Below are 26338 nucleotides of genomic sequence, written 5' to 3' on the forward strand. Positions count from 1 at the left end.
GAAGAGCCATTTTTTAAATTTTCTCTTAAAGATAGATAGCTGAGTTGTGGTGTGTAAGTCCTAAGGAAGTTTGAGTGAGTAGGTAGAAGATATCCAGCAGCTTTGCAGCTGCTTGGTCCCTAGTGTGAAGAGGCAGATACTTATAATTCTGTCTGCCATAGCAGCTTCATTAGGGTTTGAACTGGATTTCCACCAGACCGCCATCCTAGGGCTAACAAGGGTGTTGGAAAGGATGGTTTCATATTGGAACAGAAAGAGTACCTGCTGAGATTTTGAATACTTGTGGACACATTGTAAGAACGATAAGCCTGTGTTGCTAAATGTAACTTACATATGTTTTGTTTTTATTTTCAGCATACACAAAGTTTGATAGCATTGGCGACAGTTCTAAATCAAAACAGAACAATCAAATCTCTAAATGTAAACCGGCCTATACTGTACAGCTTACAGGTATGTACCTCTTATATCTTTGTCTCTCGAGGAACAAAATACTCACATCAATGGAACAGTAAGCTTGCTGGTTTGTAAACTGCTTTACTATTCAATATAATTAAAAGTGGAAAGCCTGCTTGCCTGTTCTGGCAATCCATTCAAATTCATAACTCTATTCCAAAATCAGTATTAATTACACTTTAAACAAGTATTGTAAAAGTCAACAGGTCTGACTTTAAATTACTAACACTTGCAACAGAGAAATTCATAAATTCTATTGCCTCTGCTTCAAAGTAAAGCCAGACAAACTTCTGTGACCAACTCCTAACTTTTAGAAAGGCCAAGCACATGATGGAAAATATAGAGCATGTCATGAGAAGCACCCTGTAGTATACTGAGAACCCACAGGATGCCTTTCAAAGACTGACAAGAACATCTAGGTCCCTACACAGAATACCAGAATCCTGTAGAAAGCATTGTCCTACATGTGAAGCATGTCTAGGAAACACCTAATAGAAGCCTCCGTCATCCCAAGAAACACACATAGCTATTGTTCAGTCTATGGTGCAAAGACATATAGAGGGAAGGATGCAGGTAGATAGGCTTTGGGGTAGAAAGATATTATGACCAGTCTGCATGGAAAATAGCAGGAGAAAGTGATGTGGAGAAGCAGCTAGGATGAAAGAAGCAGGAAAACCATTGGATGTTTTTGAAAATGAGGTTTTGCCAATTACACAGAAGAAAGATATCTGAGGGGATTGGAAGTATATAGATCATGTAGAATCCTGTAGAAAGTACCAGTGCTACCTACAAAGCACCTAAACACCCATGGGAAATACTGGATGGAAGTACCCATCTTCCCAATGAATGCACCCAGCTACTTGTACTGTTTAGCCTGTTGCCTGTTGGCAGTGCTTAATTTGAGTGGCACTCATTTTTGGGAAGTGGCACTTATTTGACTTTGAAAAGGGGGGGAAGAAGGAGGAAAAGAAAGATGGAAAAAAACATGACAAAGGGGGAAAGCAGGAACCTGCAGGAGTGATATAACGAGGTATAGAGTGTCTCCTGGTGGATTAAAGAGGTGGAATCAAGACTGCGCAGCCTCAGTATTCAGCACACCAACATCCAGAACTGCTTTACAAATTAAGCACTGCTTCGAGGGATGTAGAGGGAACAGCTATGGTTGTCACGACTCACGTGCTGCTTGCGCCTGGAATTTGCAGATCTGGTGGCGTGAATCTTCAATGTTCGGCTTTGGCCCAAAAAGGGGCGACTCTTTCTGGTAGCCACGGTGCTGTAGGCAATGGAGACACCAAGAACAGACCGTGCCCTTCAGAAAGTAGCGCCAGAGGGAAAAACCCCTTCCAAGGGGAAAAACCTCCAAACAGGAAAAGTCCTGGAGAAAAACAAGAACAACAAACAGGAATCCAAAAGGAGCAAAAATCAGAAAATACAGAATGCTGAGTCCAAAACCAAAAGGCAAGGAAATCAGGAGCGAAGACACCAACTGAGCAGAAAGTGTTGCAGCGCAAGGAAAGAGGAAAAACACAGCCCTTATATACCAACAAACAGGAAGTGACCCACAGGAAGTAAAAGGACACCATCTTAGATAGGGAAACAATATATAGAACAGAATAGTAGAGGAACCATAAAGAATAGGGAACAAGGAATGCTGGGAAAGCACAGGAATCTGGGAAGGAGGAAAAGACATAAAGAAAGGCACACAACAGACTGCAAACAGAAGAAAGGACAAAGAAACGAAGAAAAACAGGTAAGAGGGTTCAGAGACCCCTGGGACAGTGAAAGGCAGAAGGAAGAACGAGGCCCCAAGCAAATCTGGGGCCTCGAAACGCGCAGGAGAGGCTGGGGGCGCGCCGCGTCTTAATAACGCGGTGCGCGGCCCGAGCCGAACGCCCGGCCGAAGTCGAGCTCTCGGCTCGCGCCGCACCGCGCGGCGCGACAGTAGGTCCCCCTCCCGAAGGCCCAGGTTTAAGAGGGAATAAACAGTGAAAGCGTTGAGTCAGGAGAGGAGCGTGAACGGAAGAGGCATCCTCCCATGAACATTCACTGAGAGGATAACCCTTCCAATGAATCAGATACTGAAGTCGTTTATGAAAAAGACGAGAGTCACAGATTTCCTGCACTTCATATTCAGGAGCATCATTCACAAGGACAGGAGGTGGACAAGGAAACTGACGTGAGTAAGGATCAGGCACATAAGGTTTAAGCTGAGAAACATGAAAAACCGGATGGATCTTCCATGTATGGGGTAAGTGAAGACGGACAGTGACAGGATTGACCAACTGGAGAATACGGAAAGGCCCATAGTAACGAGGTGTGAACTTGTTTTGAGAGAGACGTGAGGGCAAGAATTTGGAGGAGAGCCAGACTTTATCTTGCAGATGATAATTTGGATTGGTTGTACGTCTCTTGTCTGCAGCCTTCTTCATATACCTCTTGGTATGTAACAAATTAGATCGAATTAGTTTATGGAGTTGGAGAAGGCGTTTGGAGAAATAGTTAATAGCAGGTAGAGGAGAGTTGGATTGTGGAGAAGTAGGGAAAGAGGTAGGATGAAAACCATAGGAACAGAAAAAGGGAGTGACCTTGGAGGCACTATGGACTGAGTTATTGTAGGAAAATTCAGCTAAAGAGAGGTAAGTGCTCCAGTTACTTTGGGTAGAATTGCAAAAGCATCGAAGATATTGCTCTAGTCCTTGGTTCAGACGCTCAGTCTGTCCGTTGGTCTGAGGATGGAACCCTGAAGACAGGGCTCTATTCATATTCAGTGTTTTACAAAAATGCTTCCAAAATCGGGAGATGTACTGAGGTCCTCTATCAGAGATTATGGTATGTGGAAGTCCGTGGAGACGGAAGACATGATCTATGAATATTTGACCTAGTTCTTGGGAAGTAGGCAGCTTTTTTAGGCCAGTGAAATGAGCCATCTTTGTGAAAGAATCCACTGTGACCATGATAACCCGGTTTCCTGCTGATGGTGGAAGCGAACACATAAAATCAGTAGAGATAGTATGCCAGGGGGCCGATGGAACAGGCAAAGGTTGTAGTAATCCTGCCGGTCTGGTGTGAGGTATTTTGACTTGGGCACATATGGGACAGGCCTGAACGTATCTTTCCACATCCAGTTTCCAGGTAGGCCACCAAAAAAATCGTGAAAGTAATTCTTGTGTGGCTTTGATGCCTCTGTGACCAGCTACAGGGGAATCGTGGCACATTTGTAATGCTTTCTTTTGCACCTTGTTTGTAGGGAGGAATATCAGGTCTTGGTAATAAAAATATCCTTGTTTCTTGTACAATAATGGTCTTAGTTCTTCTATGTCATGGTCCGATAGGTTGGCGTATTCTTGTTGTACTTCTTCCAGGAAAGACTGAGCCACTCCAATGATCTTACTGGGTTCTAGAAGATACTGGGATGAGGAAGGAGAACACTCTGGATATCGGCGAGACAGAGCATCAGCCAGAATGTTTTGGGATCCTGGAATATATGTAATATAAAAATCGTACTGACTGAAGAAAAAGGCCCAGCGGGCCTGACGACTATTCTGGCATACAAAATTTCTTAAACATTGTAAATTACGGTGGTCTGTCCTCACCTCAAATGGTTCCTTGGAACCCATCAGAAACTGCCTCCACTCAAGGCAGGCTGTTTTCAGAGCCAATAATTCCCTTTCAAGTACGGAATAATGTTGTTCAGCTGTGGAAAGGATATGAGACAAATAGAAAACAGGATGTTCAAGGCCATCATCCTCTTGTCGTTGGAGTAAGACAGCTCCGATGGCTCTCTCAGAAGCATCAGTTACTACTATAAATTGCTTGGTGGTATCTGGATGTCTTAAGATGGGGGCTTGGGTGAAGGCTCTCTTTAAGCTTTGAAAGGCTGCTTCAGCAGCCTCAGTCCAGACAAATCCCTTCTTTAAATTGTCCTTCTTTAAGGTGTGAGTTATGTGGCTAGTCTGACTGGCAAAGTCTAGAATGAATTGTCGATAGAAGTTTGCTAAACCTAGGAAACATTGTGTTTCTTTTATGGTAGAAGGAGAAGGCCACTCTAGGATAGCTTGTACCTTTTCTTGGTCCATAGCTATGCCGGTGGGACTTAAATGATAGCCCAGATATTTGACTTCCGTTATGTCGAACTCACATTTCTCTGGTTTGCAAAATAGTTGATGATCACGAAGTCTTTGAAGAACTTGTTTCACATGGGAAGTATGGAGTTCAGGATTTCTAGAATAAATAAGAATGTCATCTAGGTAGATCACGACTGTCTGATTAAGTAGGTCTGAAAACACTGAGTCCATAAATCTCTGGAAGATTGCCGGGGCGTTAGTAAGACCAAACGGCATAACCCTATATTCAAAATGGCCAAATGGGGTCCTGAATGCTGTCTTCCATTCGTCGCCTTCTCTTATGCGTAAAAGGTGGTAGGCTCCTCGTAAATCCAATTTAGTAAAACGTTGGGCCCCTCTGATTGCTTCCAGTATGTCCCTGATGAGAGGCAAAGGATAACGATCTTTAATGGTGATTTTATTCAGACCTCGAAAATCCAGGCACGGACGAAGATCCTTAGTCTTCTTGGGCACAAAAAAGAGAGGGGCCCCAGCCGGAGACGACGATGGAACAATAAGACCACTCTGTATATTTTCGTCCAGATACTCCTTTAGAACTTCCCTTTCGGGTTCCGTGAGGGAGTACATCCTCCCAAAAGGAACAATTGTGCCGGGTTCTAATGGAATTGCACAATCATATTCTCGATGTGGAGGTAGCACAGGTTTTGACGGTTTTTGGAAAATATCCTGAAACTCCAAATAGTGGTCTGGGACCCCTTGGACCGTATTAATGGACATACCAGTGGCACCTTCAGTAGCTAAGGATCTTTTCGGAGACCAATACTTGTCGGAAGTAAAACAGTTCTCGTGACAAAATTGCGAAGACAAAGAGACTGTCCGGGTAACCCAATTTATATATGGGTTATGTCTAATGAGCCACGGAATTCCAAGAATGATGGTATGGTTAGGGGACGTAATAAGATCGAAGGAGATGTGTTCTTGATGGTTTCCCACCTGTAGACTTAACATCAGGGTAGTGGTGTCTACAGGACCAGAGGATATCAAAGATCCATCCACAGTGTGTACCTGTTCGGGTACTTCTTTTGCTTGAGTAGGAACTAGGTTAGCAGCAGCCCATGTCTTGTCCATGTATATACCACTAGCACCACAGTCTAGTAATGCCATAGTCTTTTCTTGACGACCGTCAGGAAGTTGTAACAGGACAGGAAAGATGAACAAGGCAGTTGTATTGTCATTAAAGGAGCTGATGGAAGGTATAGCTGTAGATCCCGTCCCCTCCCTTCTTACAGAGGACGGGAGGTGGCGTTTCCCGAAGGTCTGGACGGACGTACTGGACAGGTACGGAGTATGTGACCAGCAGAACCACAATACAGGCACAACCCTCTCTTGCGTCTGTCTTCTCGTTCACTAGCAGAGAGCGGACCTCGGGTAGTATCCACCTGCATGGGTTCCCCTTCGATGTCTCTAGCAGGAGTGCGAGGTTCCTCGGAACGCTGCAGGTATGCACGGGAGCTACTTGGTTGGGTAAACCCTCTACTCCTTTTCTTTTCCGATCTCCGTTCCTGAAGACGATATTCGATGGACAGTGCTTGATCCATCAGGCCACGAAGATCTTCCGCTCTGGTAGAATGCACTAGTTCATCCTTTATTTCTTCTTTGAGTCCTCTACGAAATAATGTTACCAGAGTACGTTCCACCCAAGTGGTCTCTGCCGCCAGCTGACGAAAACGAGTTATATATTGCAGGACGTCTTGGGAGCCTTGTTGGATGTCGCACAAGGCTTCTTCAGCGGAGGCTTCCAATCCAGGACGGCTAAACATTTGTTTGAAGCGACTCACAAAGGCGGAATAGTCTGACAATACAGGGTCGTCGGAGGACACCATCGGGGTTGCCCAGGCCAAGGCTGGGCCGGATAAGGCACTGATAAGATAACCCACCTTGGTCCTGTCGTGGGAGAATTGAGTAGGTCGGAAGGCGAAATACACCGTTAAAGCATCCAAGAACTCGCGAAGCTTGGTTGGTTCACCAGAGAAACAAGGGGTAGAAGCGGAGATTGTCGGAACATCACTGGTGCGGAGGGCCAAAGCCTGTCGTAACGCAGCATTTTCATTACGTAGTTGTTGCAACTCCTGGGCTTGTTGCTGAATCGTGGTTAACAGAGATTGCTCCGGATCTGCAGCAGCCGCCACTGTATTATCCATGGTGTTTGAGGACGTCGGAATGGTTAGGCGCTGCAATCTGTCACGACTCACGTGCTGCTTGCGCCTGGAATTTGCAGATCTGGTGGCGTGAATCTTCAATGTTCGGCTTTGGCCCAAAAAGGGGCGACTCTTTCTGGTAGCCACGGTGCTGTAGGCAATGGAGACACCAAGAACAGACCGTGCCCTTCAGAAAGTAGCGCCAGAGGGAAAAACCCCTTCCAAGGGGAAAAACCTCCAAACAGGAAAAGTCCTGGAGAAAAACAAGAACAACAAACAGGAATCCAAAAGGAGCAAAAATCAGAAAATACAGAATGCTGAGTCCAAAACCAAAAGGCAAGGAAATCAGGAGCGAAGACACCAACTGAGCAGAAAGTGTTGCAGCGCAAGGAAAGAGGAAAAACACAGCCCTTATATACCAACAAACAGGAAGTGACCCACAGGAAGTAAAAGGACACCATCTTAGATAGGGAAACAATATATAGAACAGAATAGTAGAGGAACCATAAAGAATAGGGAACAAGGAATGCTGGGAAAGCACAGGAATCTGGGAAGGAGGAAAAGACATAAAGAAAGGCACACAACAGACTGCAAACAGAAGAAAGGACAAAGAAACGAAGAAAAACAGGTAAGAGGGTTCAGAGACCCCTGGGACAGTGAAAGGCAGAAGGAAGAACGAGGCCCCAAGCAAATCTGGGGCCTCGAAACGCGCAGGAGAGGCTGGGGGCGCGCCGCGTCTTAATAACGCGGTGCGCGGCCCGAGCCGAACGCCCGGCCGAAGTCGAGCTCTCGGCTCGCGCCGCACCGCGCGGCGCGACAATGGTGGGTTTGTGGGCAGTTGAGGCTTGGGACACTTTCTATATGACTTGATTTAATAGAGACTTCTCTTCGCAGATTCCTTACCTTAGAATTATCCCCATGTGTCAGACTGGATCGGGAATTTGTTTGTGCATAGTACCCCTACACATAGGTAAGTAGTGTTGTTGGGCTCCACTTGGCATTGTCGGTGCCAGAACTGGTGTGTGCGGTGCCTATATAGGTGCCACTTCAGTGAGCATATATCGGTTATTTTCTCGCTGGGCCAGTCAGCGCAGATCTGGCAAGAGCTACCCCCAGTCCCTTTTTGACTAACTTTTTTTTTTACTTTTTGTCGAAGTTTTTTTTTTAAACTTATCTCCTGCTACAGCAGGGATGTCCATGAGGAAGGCTGGATTAAACCCCCTGTGGCGCCTGCCACCAGCAAATGTCAGTGACAGACAGCAACCTCGTCTGTCTGTGGTGCCTTAAGCATGACCCCAACACCAAGACTGCATTGATGGTAGCGCCATGCACCCCAAGGCCTTGAGGGAGTGATCCTTCAAGCTCTTTGCCTGTTGGCGTAGGACACCACAACTTTCTAGATCCTGGTCAAGAGGAAGGTCCTGGAATCGGTCCCGGAGCCATAGATCTTCGTCGCAGTAAAAGTCATCCCACTCTGGTAGGTCCTACAAAAAACAAAACGCAATCAGTCAAAAAAGTTGTTCGACTTCACCCTATCCATCAAAGTCATCCGACAAGATGAGAAAGCGTCATCACTTGAGGCCTGGGTCCACAGCTGAGCCTGCTCGTAGGACTTCTCTGCGCCTCGTCCAGTTTCATGCAGATGGAGCTACCTCTGTCCAACTCTGAAAACTCTATGAGGCCATGCACCTCATATTTGAGTAGCCCGTCCCTGCTGGAGCACCTTTGGGCTATGCAGGTTTGGGAGGGGCCTCTACTGGTTCACTCCCAGCGGGTCCAACTGGGCGCCAGTTGGGCCTCTTGGATCTAAAGATGGATCTGGCCCAACGCCGGTCGTACCACCTCATCCTTCCCTGACCCCAGTCCCACTGTCAACACTGCTAGCACTGTCCCCATTCTTATCCCCCAATTCAGACACCAAGCCGGAGAGGCATCATCCAGTGCCGACTGGCGCCATTCATACCAAGCTGGAGCCTGAGCCCTGTTCCTATTGGCTAGGACTTGGGGAAGATTGGGAGGGGCCAATGGACTGGTGTGAGGAACTGGTGAACACCAGTGGACTGGATACCTCCCTAGATCATGGATCGGTCTCCTCCTGCGTGGCTACAGATGAGGGTGCCACATTTGCTATAGTGGTGAGGAGGAGTGGCCGAGGTCTTCGACCTTCAGTTGCCCTTTGTGGCTTTCAAGACTAACATCTTGATGGAGGCGTTTAAACTGGTAGTCACCCCTTCAGAATCACTTCTCTTAAATGAGGCACGGGTGTCCTGCTCGGAGCCTGGCCCAAGCCCTGCACAGGGACTCCTCTGGCGAGGACAAATGCCCACTGCCATTGCCCTGTCCACAGGGACCCCGTTTTCCTCACTCAACCCAGAGAAGATGGTGGTCCAAGCCGCCTCCTGAGTAACTCCTATTGCATTCCCTACTTCTCCACTGGATAGGGAATCCAAAAGGCTGGACACCTTGGGTAAGAAAATATTTTCTTCCTCCAGTCTGGCATTGTGGTCCATGAACACTGCATGCCTTTGGGACATTACTCCCATTCCTTTTGGGATTCGGTTGTGCAGGTGCTTCCTTTAGTTCTGGAGGAGGCCCAGGCCATATTGTCCCAAACAATGGCCGATGGGAGAGACCCAGCGAAGTTCACAATGAGATATGGCAGGCTGGACACAACTGAGTCGCTAGGCAGAGCTTTTTCTTTGTTGGTGGCCTTATGGTACCACGTCTGGTTGAGGACAACTGGCCTTTCAGGGGATGTCAAAACTTTGTGTTTGGACATCCCCTTTGATGGCTCCTTTCTCTTTGGGGACATGGGGGACTCAGCGCTGGAGCACTTCAAGAACAGCAGAGCTATGGCCAAGTAAATTGGGCCTTTCCATGGTGCCCTGTCGGTTCTAGTCCTCGTTTCATTCCTTTCGTGGCCACGGAAGTGCCTTCCATCCGTGTCTCAACCTGCCCAGCCACCATGGCCCACAAGCTTTCTAGCCCCTATGTGGCCAAGGATGCAGCACACTCAGACCCCCTGGATCAGGGAGCCAGAGGTCTGCCCAATCCACCACTCCTCCGGCAGCCTCCCAGCCTCTTTAGTTTACCCTCAAACCATAATGGGCAACCAGTAGGTGACTTGATACGCTATCACCTGCACCACTGGAGGTCAGTAACATCAGACTGTAGGGTTCTCCAGATTATCTGAAGGGGCTACTCCCTCCCCTTTGTGACTACTTTTCCACCCATGCCTCCCACTTACGACAGGCTGATGTAAGACCATCTATCTTTGTTCCACCAGGAAGCCTCTCTTGGCTGAGGAAGCCACAGCATTAGAAGTAGGTCCTGGTTGCTATTCCTGCTACTTTCTGGTGCCCAAGAAGGACGAAAATCTTTGTTCTATCCTAGACTTGCACTCTCTCAATTTCATCCTGAAAAAAAGAGAAATTAAAAATGCTTATGCTCGCACAAGCCTTGTTTGCCATGGATCCAGGAGGTTGGATGTTAGCGTTAGACTTGTAGGACTCTGATATCCATATCTCCATCCTGCCTGCCCACAGACATTATCTGCGATTCACAGTGGGCCACAAGCACTTACAGTTTACTGTGCTACTAGCTGGCCTTACCAGCGCCCCTTGGGTGTTTACCAAGGTGATGGCGATGGTTTCAGATTATATGCAGAGATCACAGGTGCTAGTCTTCCCCTTTCTGATGGATACAACTACCTGTGGATTCCTCACCTAATGAATACTCCCATGGCGCCAGCATTCGACGGAAATCTTCTTCCTAGTCTCTGCACGTCGACGAGGACGTCACTCTAGCCCACGCGACGCCGTCTGACGTCATACAGGCAATAAGAGGTTCTCGACGACGTGCCGACGTCAGTTCCCTTTTTTCCATGCATTCGAATCGGTTATCTTCGAGGGAGCAACTGTTACTTTCGTGGTTACAGTGTATTTTTTGCTGCGTAGTCCTTCGCTGCAGTAATAATGTCGCAGAGAAAGTCGGGTTTTAAGCCTTGTCGTGAGTGTGGGGGCAAGATGTCAGTTACGGATTCTCACTCCGACTGCCATTGGTGTTTAAGCTCCGACCACGACGTCTCGACTTGCGATTCATGCCAGCACATGAATCCAAAGGCCCTCAAGGAACGTGAGGCGAAGTTGTTTATGGCGAAGTCGAAGAAAGAAAAACATCATAAGAAGTCTTCTTCGCCAAGGCATCGGCGTCATCGAGACTCCCGGCGCCGTAGAGAATCACGGCGCCATTCAAGCAAGGAGACTCGTTCCAGGTCTTCGGATCGGCGCCGGAGGACTTGGGAGGTCAGTCCCACGGTCACGCCGCATCCATCGACGCCGTTGCCCTCTCCGGCGTCACCGACTTCACCTGGACAGGCGTCGGTGATTGAAGTGGTGCAGCCTCTGGTGTTGTCTCCGGCGTCGCAGACGTCGAGGCCGGCGTCGGGGTCGCCTTCGATACAGTCACCCCAGTATCCGGCTTTTCCCACCCCTGGAGCCGATAGTACCGCATTCCTAAATGCGATGTATACCATCTTCCAACAGATGGCTCCAGGGGGTGCTCCGGCTGGCCCTTTGGCCTTTTCATTGGGTGATCCTGCGCCTCTACGGCCGGCACCCTTTATGCCCTTTCTCCCTTTTGGGAACGTGGGCTCGGCGCCGGTGTCGGCGCCGGTGGCCACTCCGGTGACTTCGGAGGGATTGGTCCCAGAGATTTCCATTCCGTCGTCGGGATTTCGTCCTGTGACTCCGGTGGGTCCATCCGCTCCGAGTGCTCTTTCATCGGCGCCAAAGTTAACTGTGGCGCCGGACGCGGCGTCGGTGGCTTCTGAAGATCGGCGCCGATCTTCGGCTTCGGCGGAGGCATTGTCGACTCCGCGTATCGAACAGAGGCTTCATTCGAGGAGACGTGCTCTCCGTTTATTAGAGGAGCAGGAGTACCAACGAGTCCTGGAAGAAGGAGAACTAGAGGACTCGGGTGATGGACTGCATGGTCTAGATACAGCCAGTGGGCTGGACACTTCCCCTGAGTGGGATCTTTCGTCTCCAGGGGAATACACGGAGGAGGCTGCTTCCTTTCACGCAGTGGTACGGAAGGCAGCTAGTTTTCTGGACCTGCCTTTGCCGGTGGCAGAGACAAAACAGAACCTTCTGACAGAGGTGCTTCATCCGGCCTCAGCTGCGGCAGAGCCTCTATTGCCGTTTAATGACGCTTTGCTGGATCCGGTGCTAGAGGTGTGGAAGAGACCAGTATCTTCCCCAGCGGTTCATAGAGCCGTAGCCAGGAGGTATCGAGCTGCACCAACTGACCCTGGCTTTCTTTCTAGGCACCCTACACCGGAGAGCTTGGTGGTGCAGGCCTCCTGTTCATCCAAATCAGCGCCTGGTTCTTTCCCGATGGTGCCTGGGGACAGGGACTCGAAGAAACTGGATGCGCAGTCCAAGAAAATATTTTCGTCCTGTAGTCTGGCGTTGAAGGCCACCAACGCAACTTGTATCCTGGGGAGATATATTCATGCTCTTATGGATGACATTTCCTCATCATTTACGGAGCTTCCCCAGGGTCTTTTGGATGTTGTTTCAGATGCCCAGGCTGCCGCGACCCAGATTATTCAGTCTGGGCTGGACACGACCGACTCGGTGGCCAGAGCAATGGGCACGACTGTGGTGGCAAGGAGACAGGCCTGGCTCCGTAATTCGGGGTTTTCTGCGGATGTGCAGTCAACCCTATTGGATCTCCCTTTTGATGGGGACAAGCTGTTTGGCGCCAAGGCAGATTCGGCCTTGGAACGTTTTAAGGAGAGCAGGGCCACAGCCAAATCGTTAGGACTCCAAGCTCCTTCTTCCTCTGCCTCTTCCAGGATTTTCAGGAGGTTTCGGGGATTTGGGCGTGGCTCTTCCTCCTCTTCCTTTCGGGGGAGATTCCAGCAACCTGCCTCTTCCCATCCCTATAGATCTTTTAGAGGGAGAGGGAGGGCCCGCACCAGAGGAGCCTCTCAGCAGCACTCTGCCTCTTCCTATGGAGTCCTATGGAGGGGTGCAGCAGGGAAAGCAGCCTTAGGCTTCCACCATTTCCCACTCACTCCTCTCCTGTAGGGGGAAGATTACAGCATTTTCTCCGCAAGTGGAAGACTATTACAACGGACACTTGGGTTCTCAGTATTGTGGGAAAAGGCTACACCCTTACCTTTCGGGAGTTCCCGCCCCTCATCCCGCCCCGCCCATCTTATTGTTCAGAAGAACACCTCCTGTTGCTAGAACAGGAGGTACAAGTCCTCCTTTCAAAGGGCGCGGTAGAGTTGGTCCCAGAGCAGGAAAGGGGTTGAGGTTGTTACTCAAGGTATTTCCTGATTCCCAAGAAGGATGGTCGGTTGAGACCAATCCTGGACCGGAGGATCTTGAATTGGTTCCTCAAACAGGAAAAGTTCAAGATGCTGACCCTAGCTCAGGTGCTTTTGGCGTTGAACAAGGAAGATCGGATGGTGTCTGTCGACTTGCAGGATGCTTACTTTCATATCCCGATACTTAAGTCACACAGGAAGTATCTCCGGTTTATGGTGGGATCGCAGCACTATCAGTTTGCGGTCCTTCCGTTTGGTCTTACTTCAGCACCTCGAGTCTTCACGAAGGTGATGTCGGTGGTTGCGGCAGAGCTCAGAAGGAAGGGGATAGCAGTATTCCCTTATTTGGACGACTGGTTGATCAAAGCCAAGTCGCCGGAGCTTGTGTCGCATCATCTGCAGTCAACGACTCAGTTGTTGTTCGACCTGGGTTTTTCGGTGAACGAGCCCAAATCTCACCTGGAGCCCTCTCAGCGCCTCCTGTTCATAGGGGCAGTACTGGATACAACATTGAGTCGAGCCTTTCCTCCGCCTCAGCGGATTCAAGATATTCAGGAATTGGTTCCAATGTTTCGAAATGGAGCGGTAGTTCCAGTCCTCAAGGTCCTTCGTCTGCTCAGTCTGTTTGCCTCCTGCATTCTGTTGGTCACGCATGCTTGCTGGCACATGAGGGCTCTTCAGTGGTGCCTCCGAAGGCAGTGGTCTCAACACAAAGGAGATCTAGAAGGTGCTGTCAAGATCTCCAGAGATGCTGCTGTGGACTTGAAGTGGTGGATTGCGAGCAACAGTGCAGTCGTCTACCACCTCCAAACTATGGCGGACCCTTCTGCACTCACTGGGGTTCACTATCAATGTCCCAAAGTCACACCAGACTCCTTTTCAGATGCTCCCTTTCATCAGAGATTTTTTGGACACAGTGCAGTTTTTGGCTTATCCTTCCAAACAGCAAGTCCAGGATATTCATGCTATGATAATGATGTTTCAACCTCTGTCCTCGGTTTCAGAGAATCTGACTCTGAGGCTGCTCAGCCTCATGGTGTCCTGCTTGTGACACATGCCCGTTGCCATGTGGGTGCAGTATCAGGGGAATCTCTCAGACACGGTCCAGATCTCAGAGAGCACTGCATAAGACCTGCAGTGGTGGTTAACGAACCTCATTTGGGTCAGTGACCGATTCCTCTCTCCTCCCCAACCAAATCTGACAGTGGTGACTCATGCGTCATGGCCACCTGGGAGAGGTGGAGATCAGAGGCCTCTGGCGTCCGGTGTAATCCGAACTCCACACCATTCTATTGGAACTCTGAGTGATCCAGCTGGCATTGAAAGCCTTACTACCCTCCATTTAGGAAGGCCCGTGTAGGACCTCATGGTCAACACCTCTGCCGTGTGGCACTCCAACAAAGAAGGTAGCATGGAGTCAGGGACCCTTTGTCAAGAGGCCCTGCACCTCTGGACATGGCTGGAACATCAGGGCATGTCCCTGGTGGTTTAATTCCTAGCGGGATCTCTGAACTCCAGGGCAGACTAACTCAGCTGAAGATTTCTAGCAGATCACAAATGCGATCTCCATCTGGAGGTGGTGCAAGGTCTATCAGCAGTGGGGGAGACTTGATTTAGATCTGTTTGCCACCGCCGAGAACGTTTAATGTCAGCTGGAGTTTTGCAAGATGGCTCTTGATCGAAGACATGTTTTGTCTCGAGTGGAGCTCAGGCCTCCTGAATGCTTTTCCGCCCATACCACCCCTACCCAGATTTCTCATGAAGATCAGGAACAACTGGGCTCGTGTCATCCTTGTGGCTCTGAACTGGGCTTACAGAGTTTATTATCCTGAGCTGTTGAGATGGCTATCAGTCCTTCGTTCAGGCTGCCTCTTCAGAAGGATCTTCTGACACAGCAGAAGGAGAGGGTTTTTCACCCGAACCTGTCAACGCTCTCCCTTCATCTGTGCAACACTGGGTGGACAAGGCTGATATGACAGCTTTTGACCTTTCACCTAAAGTCTGCAATGTTATCTCAGCAGCTCTCCACCAGGGCCGTATACATCGGCCTTTGGAATAAATTTGTGGCATGGTGTGCGGAAAAACCCTTAGGACTTATCTACTCCCCTTTCCCAGGTTCTTTTGTTTATCTTTACCCTTGCCCAGCAGGGCTCTGCCTTAGGCACCTTGAAGAGTTATTTATTCACCATCTCTTCTGATCTGCAGCTGCCAGATCAGCCCTCTGTCTTTGTCTCCTATTGTCAGTAGGTTCCTCAAAGGGCTACAACACGTTTCACCCAGCTCCTTTTGTTATGCCTCAATGGGATCTTAATTTGTTTCTTACTTCTTAATGTGCATTCCCTTCGAGCACTTTCATTCTTTTCTTCTTAGGCTCCTCACCATCAAGGCAGCTTTTTAGGTGGCAATTACATCTGCATGGAGAGTCAGTGAGCTACAGCACTGTCCTCTCAGCTTCCCTAAATCTCCTTTTTCCACAGCAAACTGGTCCTTAGGACTCAAGCATCCTTTTGCCAAAGGTAGTTGCCCGTTCCACGTTACCCAATCCATCACTTTGCCTACCATTTGAACTCCGTCTCATCCCTCTAAGAAAGATAAGAGACTCCATCGACTGGACCCAAAAAGAGCATTGTTGTTCTATCTTGACCGAACAAAACCATTCCAGGTAGATGATCAACTCTTTGCGGGGTATGTCGGGGCCACGGAAGGGAAGGACATGCAGAAACAGACCCTCTACGAACGGATTGTGCACTGCATTAAAACCTGCTACGCATTGGCCAAGAAGCAACCCCCCAAGCGTTTGCATGCTCATTCCATCAGAGCAAAGGCTGCGACCACTGCGTTAGCATAAGGAGTTCCAGTCCTGGATATCTGCCTGGCAGCAGTGTGGGCCTTACTGCACACATTGACCAAACATTACTGCCTGGACAGTTAGGTCTGTCAGGATGGGCATGTTCGCAGACCCAGCTCCGTGAAGGTATTGCTTGGGTATCTATTCTAAGGTAAGGAATCTGCAGATACAAGTCTCTATCAAATGAACAAGGTACTTGACTTCAGTCATGCCTTATCTGGTTGTGACTTTATAGCACCAGATTCCTTACTGATCTATCCATTCTCCCCACTCTGCGAACAGATTTATAGGGTCAAGGCTGTTCCCCTTTCAGGGACCTAGTTTACCACACGACTGGTCAGTGTTCTTTGTGGCTTCATGCTGTTTGCGGAAAAATCAAGAAAAGAAACTGATGTCAGTGTGCTGGAGTGGCGCTTTTATATAGGCGCCGCATATGTCACTTCCAGCGTGTCTAAAGACGCCACCTACCGACACACAGGGGTACTGTTCACAAAGAATTCTGGATCCAGTCTGATGCCTGGGGATAATCTAAGGTAAGGCATCAGCAGCTAGATAGAGTCTTTATCAGGTAAGATGTTACCGAAGGTAAGTAACTTGTTCTTTTAGACAGTGCATTCTTTGAAACTCAGGGCCTCATTTACAAAGTTTTGGCACAGGGCAGCATCACAAGCCTTTTTGCTGTACTGTCCTGCTTCAAACTAGAAGGGCAGGAATGCACCATATCTACAAGATACAGCACATTCCTGTCCTAGTCTCCTGCACTGGTGCAAGGATGCCTGCGTTGCGGGGACACCTTCTGGCACAAAAACAATCACAAGAGGCGTTTTCCTCCTTCTATTTTGCTGCAGACATAGAAAGAGGAAAAAAACCGGGAGAAATAATGTTGTTTCTCCCCATTGCACCACCCTAACACCACCAATGGGGTGGCGTTGGAAAGTGATGCAATCCCAGGTTTACAAAGCAAAGAAGAGAGTGCTCAAACACATAAGAGCAATTACCAATAATGTTAGACAGTACCCTGTGGCAAGGCACTTTAGGGAACACCATGGGGGCAATGCTGCAAAAATATAAGTGACTATGTTGGATCATATACCAACAAATGTGAAGGGAGGTGATTGAGTTCTGGAATTGGGACGCATGGAATCTATATATATATATAATCAAGTACAATACCAAGACCCCAAATGGGCCTCAATTTGGATGAGGAATTAGCGGTACACCTTAGCTAAAAATCCAGGGTGATGATGCGTTATCAAAGTTCAGTGATGTATATGATGGCGTTTTGATTCCGTAGGTTTTATTCAAACAGTGTTTTTAATTTTTTCCATAGGTGCTGAGGGAGGCAGGGACCTGATGTAGAATAACTTAAGCAGTTATTCAGTAAGATTAGAAGGTCAAATAAGGATGAACATGGGCATGCTGTATACTTGCCCACTTGGGCTGTATGGGGGTATTTAAGAATGTATACGTATTGAGTTTACCTTATTTGACAGTGAACTGCTAGACAGATTCCCTGCATTCCTAATGACCATGCCCATTGGGGCTGAATGGGGACAAGCAGCTGAATGAATTATTAATTTGTGAATTGCCTACTGGGGGGTCAACATGAATATATAGCAATGATGTATTATGCTGCTGTCGACATTGGGTCTTATATTGCTCAATGTGATCTTCCAGGGATATGGAATTGAAATTCACCACTCAAAAATGGCGAGTCTGCTCCTGATTTGTGATTGGTGGTCTAAAACAGTAGTCTGCCTTTGTTGTCTCAGCATCGGGAATATGATTCTTGCACGTAACACTGTTTGGTCTTGTCCACTGTGAACAAGACTCCTTGTGAAGTTGAAACGCGTTGGTGGTTGTTACTTTGGCATCAATAAATAGGCACTATTGAAACTTCATGGAGTGCAGTGAATACTTTTGGTGAATTGTATTCTTCGAGACTGGTCCTCTCCGTCACTGGCACCGGCAGTGGAGTGCACCACCCAGCAACCTTTAGACCATTTTTAAATATTAGGTGCATTGTCATGGTAGCCAAACCAGAAATATATTTTATATATTATATATATATTTCTGGTTTGGCTACCATGACAATGCACCTAATATTTTTCCAGATTCCTAGTTGTTGTCTAGCTACTGTCTCCCCATGTCAGTGATTGGTTCCCATGCAGAGTACTGATGTTCTTAGTAGCATGTGCAAACTGTGTTCTGTAGCATTTTTATGATCTGCAGTGACTTTGCTCTATAGATACTGTCATTTCCTGGTGTGTTTCCATCTCTTCTCCAATGTGGCTTATGACGTGTCATTTGCTGTCTACCTGACTCTTTGTGGTCGAGATCTAAAAGATTCCCTTTTTTTTAAATATCTTACCTATTTGTACTTTCGGGCCTCGTCAGTTTTGGAGACAGATTACCTATTGACCGGTTTGTGTCCATTGCTTCAAACTGTTGGTTTTTTTCTGATTGAAAAACAAAGGTACTGAGTATCAGCCACTGGCAATTAATTCCCTGTATCCCGGCCCATATTCTCTCAGCGTCTATGCCACATCAGACAAAGACCAACCATATCCAAATCAGCCTTGGTCCTTCTCCAATAGGAAGAGTTGTATTTTTGTTCCTTCTGAAACCAGCTTGTTTCATTGGTTGCTGGCACCTCCCGACTAAACATATTGCACTATACGATTTTGCAGGTATTGTTTTGTTATGTTTGCTTGAAGAATCTTTATTCTACGTTAGGAAAAGTAATCTTATTTCAATAGTTCATAATAAATTACGTTCTATCACTGATGTGTATTTTAGGAAGAAATAGCGATTCATTTTGCCACCATGCTGGAAGTAAATTACTGTCTTCAGGAACTGCATCTTAGTAAACACGAATTGACAGATACGGCCATCGAACGATTGTGTGAAGGATTAGAAAATAATTTTACCTTGCGATTTCTTGACTTGAGCTGGTAAGAGTTTTCTTTTCTAATGTATTACTTATTCATGCATTCATTCATTGCTCACAAAGAGAGCTCTTTCTCAAACGAGTCAGAAAAACAGCGGCAAACCTATTTATTTTTCAAATAAAGGATTCTGTTATCAGGATATCAGATTGCGTAAAGTGTCTAATAACATGGAGTAAAAAGGGATGATTCCAAGCAATTGGTGTAATGGCACGCCTTTTTAAAAACATAAGGCCTGATTTATGAAAACTTATAATATAATTATATGAAAATGACGTAAAGGTGGTGCTAACTTTTCATAAATCAGGCCCATATGTTTTTTTAAGCATTGGGCCTTTGCATACAAAAGGAATAGACATTTTGTGTTATTAAAAGCAATACGTATTTTATATAATTGAAAGCGATCAGGGAAGAACTGCTGATGCTTTAAAGTATTTTGGGAAGGGAAATAGCTGTCAGTAGATGAGTTTAAATCTGTAGGTATGCTGTTGGTACAAACAAGTTGGGGGCTTTTCTTTCCAGCGACCTTTCCTAGACTCTTCGGATAAAATTTACTTTCACCCTGATGCCAGGCTCATTTTAGTTAGCACCAAGACATTAAGAATAGAGGGATACCTATAGGAGAATAATATCAAGGAAATGAAGTTACACATAAAGTTGATGTGAGATTCTGGTTAAATGGAGGATATCACCCATATCAACGTACTTAAAAATACATCTCTCTTTATATAGAACGAAAAATGAGTGAAATAGTAGTTAATGATTGTCATTGTGAGGCTAGAAGAGGATTTATCATTAGGAAAAGTTATAATGCTCCCTCTCCCATGGGTAGATATGGTCTTAAAAAACAAACCTTACATTAATAATAGCAGAATTAGGTAATGAGGTGCTCAACAGTGTGCATCAGACCTGCTCCAGGTAGATGATGCCAAATGTTAATTCATCTGCCTTTTTCAAACTATTGTACCTTTTTTTGTGACTTCAAACGAAGTTCTGTTTGACGGGGGCAAATGCTGGAAAGCAACTGCTGTCCTTTTTGTAACAAAGCAGTACATATGGTAAAAATCAAACATACAGGTGATTAAGGCAAAAGACTTACCTAACTGCATGTTTTCCATTGCTTCGTTGCATTAAGATTGACCAGACCTGAATAATCAGCCTAATCTTATTATTCAATTTTATTTTTGTAACCAAAGTGAGGTGAAAAAACAATTGGTATTGTAGGGTGTACCTTCAACTAGAACATTACTAGTTAGTCCAGCATTTAGATTTACATTAATAAGTGTATTTCTACTCCAGTAATCATTACTCTGAAATCTTCCATTCTAAATGTATGTCGTTTTCTTTTTTGTTCAGTAACAGAATCACTCGGGATGGTGTGAAATGTTTGGCAAAACTTTTGAAGCAGAACACAGCTCTGGAAATCCTGGATCTTTCATCAAACAGAATGGAAGACGATGGAGCGATGCATCTCGCTGAAGCGCTGTCTATGTACAACAACAACCTCAAGGCGTTAGTATTACAAACAATTGCTCACATTTCAAGTGCATAGATTCCTATGCATCTCTTGCACACATATAACCTGCATTCTGTCACCAAAGCTCTAAAACAACAAATATTACACTCAGTGCTTGAGATTTGTTTCTGTCACTGCACATTACAGACACTACAAGGCCTGCTTTAGATGTGGGCGGGACTGGTAAATTCTCCTTTTTGGAGGAAATGCAAAATCTGAGGACAGTCCACCAGCGGGTTGACCTACACCGTATTGTTCGATGGTTGCAGGTCCAGCTCGTCTGTAACACTCGTTCTTAGAGTTATTTTGGCCGGGAAAAACGCAAAAGAGGTGCCATCAGCATGGGGCACAAAGCAGTGCTGGATGAACTGGGTAATAAATATAGACATTGTCACAACATGCAAAGAAGCACAGCAAGAATATCTCTCACCCCCACCACAAGAGATGCTGAGTGGGCGCCTCCCCAACGAGTATTCTTTTATTTTTTAATAATGGTATCTTTTCTGACACAATGTATCTAAGAACATTGTCAAGAAAGCATATATTGTGAAAGGAGGTCGGCTGAATTTCTATGCTTTTGTACAGAGTGAATTCAGAACCTAACTATAACGTCCCTGTAACCTTTGTTTTTTTCAGCGATATGCATAAACATTTATGGATTTTAATGTTTAGAGTTGCACTACAACCTCAGTTTCTGAAAAATAGCGGGGCAGTGTGCTGTCTCAAAGTATTAACGTGCTGCGACGTGTTAAAGCCTCTTCCCGTCACATTCCAAGTGATTTCTTGTGCAGCAAAACAAGAGCCGTCATTATACAGCGGGGCAGGGACTCCACCCCACCTCACAGCCTGTTAAACGTTTCCAAGCACTGACAGAAGTCTCTGCAGATAAATAGTCTAGTTTCCAGAATGCTGATACTATGCCCCTCCCCCCACACAGGAGCTACTTCCTAGATGCGGGATGCTATAACCAAGGTTCTAATCCCGGTATTCCCACTTCATAAAACTATGATCAAGTGATATTTCTACGTTTTCTACAGTTTTAAAATTTTCCCAAATGTGAACCGTTTAAAATAAGCTAAATACTACTGTAAAATGCTATATTTAGAGTAGATTTATCGGTAACATCAGTTAAGCCTGGCGCCTATCACCTTCAAGTCTGTAGCTTTAGGCGCTAGAGAAAACAAGATTTTTTTTTTACCATAACTCAATAATAGCAGGTGGTGGATGTGTAGCTAGAAAGAATAATGACCTCACAGGTGTTAAGGCAGAGCACAGCTAGAAAGGTCTCCTTCCCCCTCCAACCCCATGCCCCAAAAAATATCTGACTCACAAGGGTAAGGTGCGGTCAGCCCAGGATCACACGTGCTTTGTTAACATAACCTCAATAATACATGTCAAGGACTGCGACATCAGAAAGAGTGATGCATACCTGCAGTGACACATCCTTTCTATCCGATGTGAAAAAACTTCGCTAGATACCACTATCTGGATAAAAGCAAGAACCTCACTCACAAAGCATTGATGTTTCTTACCCACAGATAGCGTTTCCTTTCTTGAAATAAAAACCAGCAGGGGGAGCATCACTGCTCACTACTTTTAAAACCACTATAGGGGGGGGCAATATTATTATGGAAACTGTGGATGGGCTAAGATATGTGGCCCTAGTGTTGGCATACCAAGTCCTGTTATTTCATGATTCAATGAGACATTAACTAAGTCAACCTTAATGGATAAAATGTGGAGTAAGCCATAATGTTATCTAGGCAAACACACATCACCGTTACATGCACATTTACCCACTATGTCGTTCCAGAAATAAGTAGAAAGTTCTGGTGCATTTCAAGCGAGCTCCTTAGTTCTCAAAGGGGGCATAAAAAGCAGTTCTTACACGACTAGTTTTAGACTTGTGACTCAGGCACGAGGTACTGAAGCAGGACGGGCTTCAAAGTGGGGTGACAATATTCAGATCTTTTAGTCCTCAGGTGCAGGTCGCTTCTGAAAACGAGCCTCTCTGACCACAGCCCATGTTGTAACTACTCTTGAAGAACTGTTTGAAATGCACTTTAGTAGATTCAGGAGCTACTGAGGCGGTCAGAACCAGTACTTTGGGGAAATGCATGCTACTTTGCTATGGCACCTAGCAGCACTTTTGTTGTGGAGCATCAAAGAACTAATACTTAGGATATGCCATGTTAGCAAAAGTAGCAGTAGCAAGCAAAAGCAAGCGACAGTAAAGCCAACCAATGGTAATCAATGGCCGGGCTTTAAGCCCACTGTAAGGTCTGGTAAGATGACAATAGGTCTTGTTCAACCAGACAACTGTGCTGTCTGGTAGCCTCGACCTAAAGAGTAGTTCCCTGAATGTAAGCAGTGGAACGATACAAGTTATTGTATGAAAAAGGATAGTAACGACGCTATGCTCCAAGGAAGAGACAAACAGAAGAGGAAGGAGAGTCATCAAACAGGAAGCAAGAAAATGAGATTGACAAGAAATACAAGCAGTGGTAAGCAAAGGGCGGAACCACTGCAAGTAATGGTATAGTACAAGAGCTGTCTATAGGTGAGACCGATTGCTATGACATTTGAATGCCTCAGTGGCTCCCTGTTTAAAATCATGTCTCAAATGGACCAATGCTGAATGTAATATACCAATCAAAATATAGAGGCAAAAAGGAGGTAGGACAACACACAAAGCCTGGGACACGATCCTGATTGCAATAGAATCAAAAACAGTCAAAGGTCCACCCAGAAGAACAGATATTCCCAAACTAGTCATGAAATGCTCACCCCTCATGGTTACTAGACAGATACATGATGGAAAGACCGTAAATGGACCGAACGAAGTAAGCAAGGAAATGACAGCATAGAGCACTAGCATGTCCAATCCTGCACGCAATTGGGGCAGGGCGCATATGCGAGCTATGACTGACAAGGATAGAGAGACCAAGGGAACATGGAAGTCATGATAATAGGCACAAGACGATATAGCATCATCTACAGGCCCACTTTTCATCCCAAAATCCCATTACACAAATAAATTAGACCAGCGGTTCTTAACCTTTTGACTTCTGTGGAGCTCCACTGAATCTTTACTGGAATTCAGGAATAATGGGACATTACTAGAAAGTGGGGACCCTTGGCCAAAGAAAGAGGGGGCCCCTGGCCAAAGAAACTTCTGTAATTTGAATCTCAAACCAAAGCACAAAAATGCAAAAACAATTATGTACCAAGCAAATACTAAAAGATTGCAATATTTTGTTTAATTCACAATCAAATTCACAAAGGGTTCCAAATGTTCAATTTTGCTTCTTTTTTGTAAATATGTTATAAATTTCAGTTTATTAAATGCAATGTTGTTTAATTTTGTAAAACAGTAGGGACCCCCTGAGCAGGCCTTGTGGACCCTCGGAGCTCCTCAGCCCAGAGGTTAAGAACCACTGGATTAAACGAAGAATAACGTTGTTTAACCCAGTACATTTGTTTATTGTAATTTGAATTTCATGTGAATTTCTTCAGCTGACAAAGCCATGTGACTACCATGAATCATAATATAATGTATATTATGACGCTTGTAAATCTAGACTAAATTTCACATCTGTTAGCCTGGTCAAGAACACCTTTGCAGACATTTGCAAAGAATGACACATACATATGCAGCATTTACGCCTACTGATCAGTGCAAAAAATTCATTTTGAACCAGTGGGTTCTTAAAATGCTTGTGCTGGTTGGTTAGGGAAAATGTGAGTGCAGAATGTCAGCACTCCTTTTAAGGTAACTGTAGGCCACGTGTCCCAATGATTTTCTGGGTCGTGTTGTCCTTAGACTCCACTGACTGATTAGCGTGTTTAAGCGAAGTAAATTCATTATCATTTTGTATGCTAGTGATTTTTTGTTTTTTCTGTTGTTTGCACATTTTTTCCAACTATTGTCCAAACTGAACACACAAACTTCCAAGGAAATGATGTAAAAAGAGAATTGTAAAATAAAAGCTTTTTAATAACCAGAAGTGCCAGTGATTTCTTTGATTTTCGGAATTTTGATAGTAACATTGATCTTTTCTTTATTTATTAGCTTAGCCATTGTGAGAAACAACATAACTGGTAAAGGACTAGTACCTCTTTCTGAAGCAATTAAAACAAATAGTACCGTCTCCTACGTCTACATTTGGGGCAACATACTCGATGAGCCCAGCTGTGTGGTAAGTTTTTCTTTTCGGATTGCATTTTTAATGCTTAATCTTACAAAATCAGTAAGGACCATGGATGTCATTTAGGGGCTTGTCTTTTGGTTCCTCTAGCACTGCCCTTTCAGGGTTCGTGAAGGCAGTGGCAGAAATGAAATGTAAGCCTGGTTGGAAGAGCCCTGTCTGCAGTGTCCACTCCTTGCCCCTCCCCATGACCCTTCGCATCAAACAGGAGGCTATTTAGGGACCAAAGGGCGGGGCATCACAGTGGGTCAAACCTATCCCATCACTGGGGGTAGGTCAATATATGCTTGATCTAATTTCGCTACCCCTAATATTTTGAGGTGTCAACCTTCATAGAATATAGTCTGAGACTATGGGCCTGTTTTAAGAAAAGTGGCTCCGCACCCAGTAAAGCTACACTTTTCTTGCACCCCTTACCGCCCCCTAACGCCACCATGCAAACGCCATACCTAAGATACGGCGCACCATGGTGGTAGTTAGGGAACAAGGGTCAGAATATTTGACGCTGGTTTGGAGCTTTACAAGATTAGTGGAAAAAATGTTGACAATAATCCTGCAAAGGCCATTGAGGCCCATTGAAAACAATGGCATAACTCCTTTTAACGCCTTCTCTGAGCAGGCATTAAAAGTGCAGAAAAAAATGACATGAAGAAATGTCTTAGATTTCTTTGCACCATTTATTCGGCCCCCCCTTATGGGGGAACATCCCTTTTGCATCCATTATGCCTGGCGCAGGTATAATGTAGCTCAAAGGGTTACAAAGTGGCGCTATGCATGCATAACGCCACTTTGTAAATTTGGCGCAGCAATTTTGGCCTCATTGGGACACATTAGCGTGAAAAAATGGCGCTACTGGCTCTTAAATCTGCCTCTACCTGTTTCCATCCCAATCTGTAAATTAGTTTTGCCTGTTTATGGCACAATGTCCTCGATAATACACTTCAAGAAAGTGCTCTTTTCAATTGCTGGACCTTGCTAGCAGTCTGGTTTACAAATAAGATGCTGGATAATTCCTGGCTGTTATGTCAGCATAAATAAATCTTGCAACTATACTTGTTCAGTTAAATGTTACATCTCATCTAAGGTCACATTTTTTATAACTGGGACTTTATGCCATATGCTATAGTAAATATTATTACATTTTCATGTAACAAATTATACAATTTGTTAACACTTTGCATAAAATATGTTAATGATTTATTGAGCGCGATTATACCTGAAGGTTTCATTGCAGGAAGCTCGAACACTAAAGGAAAAGCTCACACGCTGCCACTAAGTGAAAAAAGTACAGCTAGCCTTTTAAGAAACAATGAGAGTAAAGGAATTAATCTAAGAGGAGGTGGTAGCTGATTCAATTCCTTAGCAGCAAACTCAGAAAAGAATCTAAAACCTAGTCTAGTTCTTTTAAAATGTGGAATACGTAAAGTATTTATTTTAGAAGAGCACAGTAGTTGTTTGGTAGTATAAAATGTAATGCCCTTTTTGCAGGGCTATCCCCTAACTGTTCGTCCCTGATCTCCTGATTTTGACTATGTGCTGCATTTCGTTTTTGCTGGCTTTAGGACTCTGGGCACATTACCAATGCTAACCAGTGTTAAAGTGCAAGTGTTCTCTGTCTAAATTGTATTGGTGATTGGTTTATCCATCATTGGCATATTTGATTTACTACTAAGTCCCTATTAAGGTGCACTATGTGTGCCCAGGGCCTGTTCATCAAATTCTACTGGTGGGTCAAGATTACAGTTGGGATGTTTGTGAATTCA

General features: G+C 45.6%; 1 protein-coding gene across 2 annotated transcripts in view; it reads left to right on the forward strand.

Moving 5' to 3' along the window:
* Positions 1 to 26338, forward strand: part of LRRC34 (leucine rich repeat containing 34) — an 89189-nt gene that overhangs the window by 56938 nt on the left and 5913 nt on the right. For both annotated transcript variants that reach the window (XM_069213195.1, XM_069213196.1), the window contains 4 exons: positions 355 to 450; positions 18703 to 18857; positions 20208 to 20363; positions 24440 to 24566. In XM_069213195.1, coding sequence (XP_069069296.1) covers positions 355 to 450; positions 18703 to 18857; positions 20208 to 20363; positions 24440 to 24566 — 534 coding nt within the window. The remainder of the gene's footprint in view (positions 1 to 354; positions 451 to 18702; positions 18858 to 20207; positions 20364 to 24439; positions 24567 to 26338) is intronic.

Source organism: Pleurodeles waltl, chromosome 11 (assembly GCF_031143425.1).
Source record: "Pleurodeles waltl isolate 20211129_DDA chromosome 11, aPleWal1.hap1.20221129, whole genome shotgun sequence".
In the NCBI taxonomy this organism is placed as follows: Eukaryota; Metazoa; Chordata; class Amphibia; order Caudata; family Salamandridae; genus Pleurodeles; species Pleurodeles waltl.